We start from the raw sequence: 12,929 nt of genomic DNA on the forward strand, positions 1-12,929 counted from the left end.
AAAGGTCACATAGTGACAAAGGTAGGGGCAGCTAGGTGGTGCAGTGGATAGCATACCAGTGCAGGAGTCAGAAGGACCTGAGTTCAAATCTCACCTCAGACACTTTACTTGGCCGCTCACTAGCTGTGTGACCTTGGGTAAGTCACTTAACCCCAATTGCCTCATCCTGGGTCATCTCCAGTCATCCTGATGAGTATCTGGTCACTGGATCAGATGGCTCTGGGGGAGAAGTGAGGCTGGTGACCTGCACAGCCCTCCCTCACTCTAAACTCAAGTGCAAGTCATGTCATTATTTCTCTGATGGCATGGTCTTCTTCAGCAATGAAAGACAAACACACATAGTGTCAGAGGTGTATTTGAATCCAGTTCCAGCACTCCATGCTCAATGCTCTATCCACTATCACACAAAAAGTATCAGGCAAGGTGTGGGTGATAATACATTAAGAATTCACTTTTTACATAATTCTTTAACACATGTGTTAGAGGTATATAAAATAAATGAAGTCTGAAGGTTATTACTAATAGGAATGGATCAAGATTTTATTTCCTTATTATATGGGAAAACATTGGGTGGTTCTGGTGTTCCTATTAGAGAAGATGAAGGAGCTCAAAAACACTTTTTGACTATGGAAGGATTCAGTGCTGAAAAAAAAAAAATCTAAAGAGGCGGAGGAGGAGAAAATCCTAAGCTGCAGACAACTTCTGGCTTCCTGAATCTGTTCTCTGGCTCCCCGATCCTTTCTTGTTCTACTGTAGCAGTTCCCAAAAAGATGGGGGGAAGGGGGATGGGTTGGAAGGAGTGGCACAGCACACATTTCCAGGGACCAAAACTATTTTCAAAATAATACTAAAACATTTTAATTTCTGATAAAGCAAATATGGATAGATATAACCCACAGAAACAAAAACTGGGTGGTCTCAAATCACTTTTAAGAACATAAAGTGGTCCTAAAACCAAAGTTTGAAAACCACTACTCTATTGACAATGAGGGACTATATTAGGGTGACTGGGGATTTCAGGAAGAGGGAAAGATACCTTCAGTCCCATGCCATCTACATTTTTACCAGTGATTTGGTATAGATGGCACACTTATCTACAGGGTTATGATCCAAAAATATTTCAACAAGTTAAAGAAATATCTGAATCTAAGATAAAATTCTATCAAGTTAAATGTAAGCTCTCACATTTGGATTAAAAAAAAATCAACTACCCAAATGCAGAATGGTGCAGGATAGTGTAGAATGGTAGGTAAGCACTAGTTTTTGTGAGACCTATAGATTTTAGTGCACTTACAGGAGCAAAATGAGAAAACATGATGTGCAAATATTTGCACAGCCTGCATAATTAAAGGCATAGACTACATAATTAAAGGCATAAAATATTTATTAAGCACTATGTACCAGGCACTGTTTGATATGCTAGGGATACAAATACAAGCAAGCAAAGGTAGTCTCTGACCTCAAATTACATTTAATGGAGGAAGACAATTTATAAATGGAAGCTAGAAAGTAGAAGGGGTATGGGGGTGGAGAGGGTTGCTGAGAAGTAGCATAGAGGCCTGGTTCCTGGCAGGATAAAGGCGAAAACTCACCTGTCAGAGCTGGAAGACCCAGGGGCTGAATCCAACATTGCACTGGGAAGTGGGCGGCTGATGAAGATGATGGCCAGGAAGTGGAATGGGGACTGGCTCCAGGCCAAGATAAGGCAAAAGCTCACCTATCAGAGCCACCAGCTGGCATAGTAGAAAGAGCCCTGGACTTGGAGTCAGGAGACCTGGGCTCAAATCCAGACACCAAAAATTACTAGCTATACCATTAGCAAGCCACTTAACTTCTGAGACTATCATCTGTAAAATGGGAATAATACCTGTAGTTTTTATACACTTTATCCACGTATGTTTATATTGTTTATATGTGTGCATGTGTACATAAATATATGTACATGCATGTATATACATATATGTACATACACATGTCCAAACTTTTTCATATTACAGATAATAGCTGACATATTAAGTTTTACAAAGTGCTTTTTATATGATACGAAAATTTGGAAAAGTAAAATTATTTACACTTAAATTCCTAGAGTAGAAATGATTTTTTAATTAGGATACAATGCTGGAATTATTAAATAATAGTCAAGTTTAAAAAAGTATATGGTATTTATTTCAAGGTATATCTAATACCCTAAGTTAAAATCATTAACCTTAACTTTCAACTAACTGCTATATGTAGCTGAAATAAAGGGGTAAGCCTAATCTTTCATGTGCAACTTCTTGAATTCAGTGGCAAGATAACAAAATTTTCCTGGCAAAGGTCTTATAACAAAATACACATGAAAGAAATGGCTCAAGTTCTTGTGTAAACAAAAATGGTCCAAACTTTTGAAGGAATGTGATTTTACAAAAAGTTTATTATTATATGTAAATGGAAACACAGTATAATTCTGATACCTAAAAACTGTTCATTAAACAAGATCTTGAAATCTGATGAATTTTAAGACTAAGTTCTCTCAAATGCTTATCAAACAGACAAGCAAAGAACAGTTCCCATAACAACAAAAAAAACTCTACATATCCACTGAGCACTTAAAAATATTAAAAATGAAAAAGCAGTGAAGTGACTCAGACAGTGAAGGCAGGGTTGGGAGACCCTCACTCTCACAAATTTATTTCAATAAAATGTGTAACCACTCTGTCTTATGCACTGATAAAAACTTTCTGGGGGAAAAAGTATACAAGGTATCATTAGGATCATTTAAGTGTTAAAAAAAAAAATACCCTTGGAGAGATTTAATACTTCCTGAGTAATTTTTTAGCCATATCAAACATGATTTCATGAAACTTCTTAATTTTTAGAATAAATCTACTGATGTATATGTATGAATATACAGTGTAATTCAATGCAGGTAAACTCAAAGAAACTTTGCAGGACTCATTTCAGTTCTATCAAAAATTAAACCAATATGATTTATCCCCAAATTTTACAAGGATATTTTTTGCTTGAATACTATTTTCAGTAAAATGGATCATTGAAAAGTAATATTTTCCAGTTTACTAACAAAATACAGATAGTCATCTTGGACTATCAACTTTGATGTATATTGTAACACACATACATACACGCACACATACACACACACGCACACATGCACGCACACACACACACCAAAATAGGATTTACTACCAAGACAATTGTGCTACACTACAAAAAATTACAAATAATTAAAATATTTTCTGTATAATCACAACCAAACTTTACAGTCCACCCCCCCTTTTCCTAAACTTACTACAATGATTAGGAGTTGTGGCACTTTGTTTTCTGCAAAAAAAACCCAAAAACCTTTCCTCTTCATAAAACCCTGAGGTGAAAGGCTGTTATTATAATAAAACTGGAACCACTAGTTTTTTCTCTCTGTAGTATACTGCAGGTAAGTTAAAAAATTTTAAAAAGGAAATGTAACAACTTTCAGAGCGGTTTTCTACAGTTTTTCAAAGAAGCCATTTCCATATCAACATAGCCAAAAGGGTCTAATCTGACCCCTTTTCTAAAAAGTTCATCTTAATACTTATTAGTGCCGAGATGGGCGCCATTTTCCATCTCTACTGTTTTCTCTTCTGCTATCATAGTCATGGCTCCAACCATCATGGATCCTCTCTTCATAGTAGGAATCATCTCTGTTTGCTCTATAATGATGATCAGATCCATGATCTCCATAACGCTGCTCACGGCTATACAGCCTATCTGACTGGTAGGGATGGGAGTTCTGCCTGGTTTTTCTCTGTGACATTGGTGTATCCTGGCACCACTGGGAGCTTGAAGAAAGGTTAAATGAATGACCATGCTGTTGCCCAGAGGGTGTAAAACTAGGTTGATCCAAGTGCTGAGGTACAAACTTCCCACTGAATGATCCCTGCTGCTGCCACAGAATGTTGTTCATCTGAGGGGACAAAAATTTTTAAAAAAGAGAAAAGATTAAATAAAAAAGGATTATATTAAAAGATATGATAAATTACTCATCACAATGGAATAAGAAAACCTGCACAAAATATCTGCCAAAACAGATTTTAGGTTATGGTCCTGACTGAAATAATCCATTAAAAAAATTTTTGAGTGCCAATTACATACAAGGCATTGACAAAAATAAAAGGATGGCTAAAGAAAGAACATGTCCGAAAGGAGCTTATAAAGTCTTAAAGGAGAATTAAAACATGTATACAAATATAATACAATACAAAATTGAATAGTCTAAGTGTTAAAAAACAGCTACAGGACAAAAAGATTACTTCTCACCAAGGACATCAAGGGAGTTAAGTGGCACGGAATATATTTAGGTATGTGTCTTAGATTGGGGAAAGACTGTAAAGGAGAAAATGCCAAGCCAGGAGCTGAGACTATAGATAAACTGTGCTTTAATATGCAAGATGGATTGATTTTTATCATCAGTTATGATACTACTGCAATACAACAGGTGTAAGATGATAAAAGCCAAAACCAGAGGGTAGGAATGTAAAGGAAGGAATGGATCCAAGAACTATTTTGAAGGGAAAATTGACAGAATGTGATAAATGATTAAAGAAGGCAAGGTGTATGAAAGAAAAAAGGAGGAACCTAAGTTTTCAAACCTGGGTGAATGGTAATAATATTAAGAAAAATAGAAATTTAAGAAGTGGCACAGAAACCACAGTGGCTGTGAGTTATAGTTAGCTATGTTAACAAATGGCCAATAAATGCAGTTCTGCTCTTAAACCCTAATATGTATGTATATATGTATATGTATATTTATGTGTGTGTGTGTATGGATGATTTGACTAAATGTCAACTAAAATTTATGAAATCTAACCAAAAAGTCTTAAGAACTCTCCAATGTGAGAAAACTCATGAATACAATAATTCATGATACAATTTTTGTGAACATTTAAACTACAACCAGTTTGTGGATTAACAAAATTCAGATCATAACAACAGCTTACCACAGCCTGTCTTTGAAGATTATCTGGAGATGAGAAAGATCTCTGAAGCATTTGTGAAGAATTATATCCAGATGTCAAGTTATCCATATTCCTTTCGTATCTACTCAAAAAAAGAATTCATCATTATATACAAAGGAGCAATATACACAGGATTTTGATTCTTGAAGCCCTAACCCATTATTTCCAAGCTTCTTATATCAGATGATCTGTGATCTCAATGTGATCTTCCACTAATGACACAGATTATAACTTATCCATGCCTTTTCAGTTTGTGTGACTCCTATTTCTTCTTATAAAAGGGGGAGAAGGGTATTCACCCACCATGTTTCAGGCCTTCCAGATTTCTTGACAATGTTTACAACTGTATATGGGCTGTCCACTGGTTGTCCCTCTTGCTATATGCAGTGCACAACTTAAATATATAAATTATCAATTTAAGGGCTAAGGTGGGTTAACAATTTAAACAGCTGATGTCACCAAATGTATCAACCAACTTTCTAAAACACCATTCTGAACCACCCAATAAAAATCAGAGAAAATAACTAAACAAGTGGGCTACATGGGACCTCTGACTCGCCAAGACCCCAATGTAGAATGGAGACCATGAATGTTATACTTACCTGCCATCTCCAGAATGGAACTATTCCCATCCACTGCTCCTCTATTCATTCTGAAACTCTACTGTAGCTAACAAAATTCCACCATCTTTCCCAATTGTCCACTGCCTAAACGTAAATCGTCCCTTTCCCCAATTCTCACCTCTCATTATCTAATTCACAAACTCCCCAATCCTCTCACCCGCGGCCCAGTGCTGTTCAGCTCACTTCTTTCACTGTGCCCTCTAGAATTCCTGATCCAGAATTAGCAAACCTCTCTCCACTCTAGACCTCTTCCTTTCATGCTCTTCTGGGATTCAGAGACCTGGCTCTCTGCAGATGACACTACACCTCTATTCGTCTTCTCTAGCAATGGCTATATCTTCTCTCCTATCACCTCCAGACACAGCTCTCTCGGGAATCTGAATATAACTTTAGTTCCTGCTGCCACTTCTAGACTATCCATTTGCCATCATCATTCAACAACCTCTCTTCCTCTGAAGTTCACCCTACCCAAAAGTTACCAGCCAATTCAGGCCCCTCTGGCTGATCTCTACAGAACCCATTCTCCTTCCTTTCTTTAGATTTAGTACCTGGCTCACAAATCTTCCTTTCTGTGCCAATTCTTGCTCTTAAACTAAAGGAATTTGACATACATGTTAATGTTCACTCAAACATCCTAACCTAGTTCCTCAATTTCTTCAACTCCTCACTTCCACCTCAAATCTTATCCTTGTTCTCACAATCTGACCTAGAAGCAGTTCACTTCAATATTAAAAAACTCTGAAATGCCTTTCTGATCACAACTTCCTGCCTCCCTATTTCACTCTACACCTTTTCACCCCTTGTGAACAAACTGTGTCTTCATTAGGCTCTCTGTGTGCCCTTCAATACTTTTTTAGACCATCACCCCTGATGACTTCACTTTTGCTCATTTGAAATACAGACCCTATAGTTAATCAATTCAACTTTCTTGCTCCTTCTTGTGTAATCATCACTCATGTCTAGCCAACTCCAAACCTGAATTATTCCTGACACCCACCTCCTACCCTCCTACTCAGGAGCTGCAAAAAGGAGCTAAGGAAGGAAGTCAAGCAACCAAGCTCACAGGATCCACTAAAAATTATGTCACCTAATTTCAACTGGGCACTCACTGCAGCAAAGAAATACTTTTAATCCTCACTAGCTAAATCTCTATTGTGCTCTTCTTAAAGACTATTCTGTCTCTTCAGCATGGACTAGTAGAGATGCATGGGACTTGGATCAGGAAGTTAAATCCCCCTTCAGACACTTACTAGCTGTGACCCTGTGACTTAACTGTTCTGTGACTCAATTTCCCCATCTATAAAATGAGGGTGGGGGTGGTATAACAGTTTGGACTAGAAGCCCTCTCAGGTCCCTTCCAGCTCTAAATCTAGTCTCTTCTTCCCCCCCAAACCTCTCAGCAAAAGACCTTGTCTTATCCTTTAGTAGGTACGTAGGTAGTATGATGGATAGAGCACTGGTCCAAATCCCACTTCACTTACTTGCTGTGTGACACTGGGCAAGTCACTTGAGTTCTATCTGCTTCAGTTTCGTCATCTATAAAATGAGCATAATAGCTTCCACCTCCCCAGGGTTGTCATGAGGATAAAAATGAACTATCTGTAAAGCTTATAGTGTTATATGTACAACACTAGATCATCATCATGATTATTAAGAATGGAGGGCACAGGCACTTACCTTTCTCTACATCCCAAAATCCCTAGATCTGACTCTCCCCCCAATTCTTATTTTTATTCTGAATGTAAACACACAAAAAACAGCATTTTAATAAACAGAACACAAAATACTCTATAACACACAATGAATCTCCATTTTGTACCAACTGCTTCCTCAAAAAAGTCTATCACTCCACATATTACTTTCAAAACAAAACTTTCTGTTACTTTCTATGTACTTCTAGAAATGTTTCAGTAGCCCTCTTTATCATTACAAATGCTACTCCCTCCTCAATCTCCCAACTCCCTCCCCCCAATAAAAACCAAAAGAAAAAAACCCTTATAACAAATAAGCACAGTCAAGCAAAACAAATAGGTAGAGGCCAGCAAATCAATGATCTCTTAATTACAAAATCTGAAGGCCTTTTCTCAGTCCTCATATTTCACCTCTCTGCATCCTTTAACACTGCTGAGCCTCTCCTCTTTTGGATATTCTCTCCTCTGGCTTTTTTTTTTTTTTGACATTGTTCTCCCTTAGTTTTCCTCCTGTCTGACCATTTCTCCCTCTCTTTTGCTGGATCACCTTCTATCTCACACCTCTAAAGTTCTGTCCTGGGTCATTTTCTTTCTCTTCACTCTCTCACCTGGTGTCCTCATCAGGTCCCATAGGCTTATTATCTCTCCCAGATCAAGGTTTAGGCTCCCTATTGAGCTTCAATCTCACATCACCAAATGTCTATTGGATATTGCCAACTGGATACCTACAGGTATCTCTAACGCATCATCAACCATCTTTTCCCCCAAGCTAGCCCTCTTCCAAACTTCCCTATTTCTAGTAAGGAAAAACATTATTCTTCTGGTTCTAAACTTTTTAGATATTTTTAACTTTATAAAGTTATTTGATGTGAGGAATATAACTTGAGTTAATTGAAAAATTTCGTAACTTAAAAATAAATACCTAATTTGGTTTTATTATAGAATTAACTCAGATTCACAACTTCAGCATTATTATTTATTCCTAACTCCACATATGCAATCAAGTGCCAAAATCTTGTCAATTCTATACTCAACCCTTCTCTCTATTCACAAGGCCACCCCTGTAGTTCAGACTATTATCATCTCTTCTTGCATGGACCATTGCAATAGCCTATTTGGTTTCCCTATCTCAAATCTCTCCCTTCTCCAATTCATCCTCTACAGTGATTGTCACAGTGATTTTTCTCAAGTGTAATTCTGAGCATGTCGCTCACTTTTATGATAAATCCCAGTGGTTTCCTACAGCCTCTTAAAATAAAATGTAAACTCCTTGATTTGGTAGTCATCATAACCTAGCCACAACCTACAAATCCTTAGTGTATCTTCCTCTGCATCATGCAGGAGTCAAAACATCCTCTTTGCTGTTGCTCTTACAAATAACTCCCTCTTCTCTGGGCATGTGGGCTAACCACCTCAAGAATTCTTGGGCTGCCTCCATTCATTCTCTCCTCATCTGTCCCTTTTGAAACTTACTTTCATACAGATTCAACTTAAGTTCCTCCTTTCTACATGAAGTTTTTCCTGGTGTACCCCCAATTCTTAGGGTCGTCCCTCCCAATGTTATTTATGTAAACTTCTCGGAGACTTTCCCTCTTTTTCATATCCCCAGCACCAGGTACACAGTAGGTACATATTAAATGCTGGTTGACTGATACTTGTTGCAGCATTATAGGACACATGGTATTTTGTAAACCTTAAGAAATTTTATAAACATAAGCTATTACTAGATCTTCAATCTTTACTATACTTAAGCTTTAGTATAAAACAATTTAATATAAAATTTAATTTGGCATTAAATATCTGATTCATATCATAGATGCCACCCAAGGATATTTAATTCCTTAAATACCAAATAGATCTAATTATAAGGCAGCTTCATAGTATGGATGCCAAGAAAAATATTCTAATAAGCCCAATATTTCCTAAGACAAACCAATTTATTATTTATTCTACAGACATTTACCTTCTACATGTAAGAAACTATACTAGGTAGTGAGGAAGATACTAAGATGAGTAAGTTACTAGTTACTACTATTACAATCTAATGTTAATCAAGGATTAACTACTGAAAAAGGCTACTGAAGAAGGTTCTTGAGGGGAAGGGAGAAGGGCCAAAACAAAATACAGAAAACCAATTTTATTAACCAGAACTGGTAGTTCTTACCTGCTAGAAGCTGAAGTGGACTGTGGTATGCTAGATGGACTTGCATTCCCAAGATTATGCTGGGAATATGATGAACTAACCTCCTGAGAAGCATGACTACTTCCTGAAGAAAACATATTTGAAATTTGGTTTTTTTTTTCAAGGTCATCCAACTTCAAAAAGTTAAGTTTGGTATAACCTTAATATCTCAGACACTAGAAATAATTTGCATTTCAATATTCTACTCTACTGTTTCATCAGAGTAAGAAAGAAGTTAACCAAACAAAATGTTTACACATAACACTAATACCCAGTGGGTAAAGATGCAATCAAACTGCAATATTCCAATTGCCAAAGCAGACATAAGAGCAATTAGCTAAAAGTTCTTCTTACTAGCTCCAACAATTATAATTTGTAAAAAACAAACTGTGGGGAAAAAAACTCAGAAAGAGTAACTTCCTGAAGATGATTCTTTCCTTACAAAAAAAAAAAGACATGCAACCACTTAAAGTTAAGAGAACTTAAAATGAAAATTCAGATTTCTTTATAAAAGAGGTATTCATGTTTTCCTACACCAGCTGGTAGAAAAAGTAGCATGCAAAATATTATCATGAAATCTGGGTGGCCTAAATGAGCAAAATACAAAGAAAAATGAACAATATGAAAAAGCAGTTCCAAGAGAATACATTTAAAGCTTTGTGTCAAATCAAGAATAAAAGGAAAAGGGCACACAAATCAATTTATATCTCATCATTGTCTTCACTGAAACCCTAGTCTAATATCTTTATCATGGATTAGAAATGAACAGGGATAACTGAAAACTTTACCATGAGTATGTTTCCTCATCCAAAAAAAAAGAGACTAGATGCTTGCTCTCTGACATCCCTTCCAGTTCTAACTCTGTAGAAACGATCTCAATGAAAGCTATAAAATGGAAAAGGTACAATACAGGCAGGGAGCTACCTTATGTCTGAATTGGAGGAATTCTGCATGCCCATATAATCTAAACTAGATGTGTAGAAGCTCATCACAGGATGGCCACTAAGAGTCTGGAAGGACTCCATAGGGTTGAGTTATTAGAAATATCAGTCAAGGTCTTTTTGATATTTCTTTGTTCACTTTCATTCTTAGCTGAGAGGAAATTCTACCCTTTAAGAATATTCTTAAAGAAAAGGACTAAATTGAGTTTTTAGGGTTACAGATAATAGTAGGCATCTCTGCTGTCATTATTCCTCATTACTTAGGAATTCTAAACTTCACTACTGTAAACTTGAGATGAAATTTTTTTATTCTCCCTAAAAACAGATTCTTGAAAATTCAACAGATACCTGATCTGAACTGAATTTTGATGGGCCTTCCAAAAAGTTTTATTCCATTAAGTAGATTCATTCCATAAGGAACAGATTCTTCATGTTTGAAATTCACAAATGCAAACTGCTTTGGTTTACCATCTTTATCCTTTGGAATTTTAACTTTTATTACAGGACCTGCCTGCAAATAAAAAAATAAAATAACATAAAATAAAGTTAAAGTTAAATGAAGCAACTTCTGGAAAGTGTTCTGTTTTGTAAAGAACCAAAATAAAGCAAATTTTTAAAATGGAACAAAATGCAAGTAATCACTTCTAGCAAGGCTTAAAAAATATAAAGCACATGCATTTCAGTTTACGTGAGAAATCATGATTATTACTACAAAGAAACCTAATTCACTGGGAGGGGGCTCACACAGACCCCCATCCATGCGTTATAGCTTACTTCATTATGTTGCTAGTGGAAAGTGTAGTTTGCCTCCGGAGGGGTTTAAATATCCAGTACCTCAAAGCAGTACAGTAGAAACCATACTGGATTCGTAGTTAGAAGACCTGGATTCGAATTCCAACTCTGCTGCTTACTACCTGTGTGATTTAACCTCTTAGGTCACTTAACCTCTCTGGGCCTGTTTCCTCATCTGTAAAAAATGAAGGTGTTGGACTCTAGACACCTCTAATACCGCGTAAGTTAACAGATCCCTGGAATGCAAAGCAAAGTAAGTAATTTTCCAGAGGAGGCAGGAAGTGATGTGGTTTCAAAATAAAATTCCTACGCTTGTACCTCTCATAGTCTAGACACTATAACAGGCATCAGAACTGCCAAGGAGCATAGTTTCAACTTCTCATTACTGGAAAAGGGGATTTTGACTTGGTGAAATAAAACCCGCATCTATATGCCCACCTTGGAAAGGCTACAAAGCACCCTGCTCACAACCACTCATCTCACTACCCCCATTTTACGGATGAGGAAACTCTGCTTGGGAGAACTGCCCACAAGGACGCGGCTTAATGTAAGCCCCTCAGTTCAAATCCAAACCTAGGCCTCTCTGGACTTCCTGCCCCCACTCCACCACAAGCCTCTTCCGAGGTGCAAGCACACCGAGCCAGAAGGGAAGCAGCTAGCGAACGAGGACACTTTTTAAAAGCCAAGTCTTCGTGGTTAACAGGTGGACAAAGCCCAAACACCTGGAGGGGAATGACCGACAAGGGTGGATCTTTTCAAAGTTCGTGCTCCCCGTCGCTCATTAAACCAGCGGCTCTCGGCCCGGCCTAGCCATCCCCCCGACACCTAGCACAATTCCCCGGGGCTTTACCCTTGAGGAAGCCGCTCCCACCCCTCAGAAATCAAGCACAAGACTTCTCTCTGGCTCCAGGCCAAGACCCCCGGCCCCCTGGTCCAAAGAGCTCTAGTACGCACGCGCGAAGGCGGCGCCTGACAAGACCGTAGGGCTGAGGCCTCCGCGGGCGAGGGGCGGAGAAAGCGAGAGAGCAGGGAAAGGGAGGTCATCCCAGCCGCTTACCTGGTGGAAAAGCTCGAAGAGCAGCTCCTCCGTCACTTTAATGTCGAGGTTGCCCACAAACAGAGTCCGATCCGCTTCGGCAGTAGCGGCGCCCATCTCCACAGCGGCAGGCCCCACTGCTAGGATAGAATCGCCGTCGCCGGGTGCACTGCGCACGCCCGGAAAGTTGTTCCTCCGCCTTTCCCCCTCCCGCTCTGACAAAGACCACGCCCCCTGTCTCCGGCTCACATCGACGTACGTCAGGATGCGAGTACGCATGCTCCCTACCCGAACCTTTCCCTTACGGGAGATTCTGGAGGAACCGTCACTTTTAACCATGGCAACGTGGTCGGTTACAGAGGCCTAGCGGAGCTGCCTGAGCCGGGAGCCCGCGGGCGGCCGAGAGGGCGACACAACGCCACCAAGCCACTTCCCGGGGAACACCGTAATTAGAAGATGGCCCAGCTCTTGCAGTTACAACCCCGCAGCGACCGAGGCGAAGGATGTGCGGCCAGCAATCAGTTCCGCCGAGCCTCAGGACGAGGCGCGGGGCCTTTGGGGCTGATGTCTGGGGATAATGTCCCCAGGCCCAGGCCCAAGAGGAATTCCCCCAAGGTCGGCCCTCTGCGAGCTGCCCGGGGCCGCACAGCCGGCTCGGAGGGCAGCCAAGTCC

At 39.1% G+C, this 12,929-nt stretch overlaps 1 protein-coding gene across 2 annotated transcripts; it reads right to left on the reverse strand.

The window, feature by feature from the left end:
- Positions 1–2,393: 2,393 nt before the first annotated feature.
- RBM7 (RNA binding motif protein 7) lies at positions 2,394–12,595 on the reverse strand. Of its 2 annotated transcripts, XM_072611051.1 has the most exons (5): positions 12,278–12,595; positions 10,777–10,939; positions 9,470–9,572; positions 4,974–5,073; positions 2,394–3,940 (listed from the first exon to the last, which is right to left on the reverse strand). In XM_072611051.1, exons 1-5 carry the CDS (start codon positions 12,593–12,595, stop codon positions 3,572–3,574), a joined length of 1,053 nt encoding a protein of 350 aa, XP_072467152.1. In that variant the 3' UTR covers positions 2,394–3,571. The 2 variants fall into 2 exon arrangements, with proteins under 2 accessions (XP_072467152.1, XP_072467153.1); XM_072611052.1 differs by lacking the exons at positions 9,470–9,572; positions 12,278–12,595 and having other exon boundaries at positions 10,777–10,854.
- Between the last annotated feature and the right edge of the window lie 334 nt (positions 12,596–12,929).

The sequence above is a fragment of the Notamacropus eugenii genome, chromosome 5 (assembly GCF_028372415.1).
Source record: "Notamacropus eugenii isolate mMacEug1 chromosome 5, mMacEug1.pri_v2, whole genome shotgun sequence".
Taxonomy (NCBI): Eukaryota; Metazoa; Chordata; class Mammalia; order Diprotodontia; family Macropodidae; genus Notamacropus; species Notamacropus eugenii.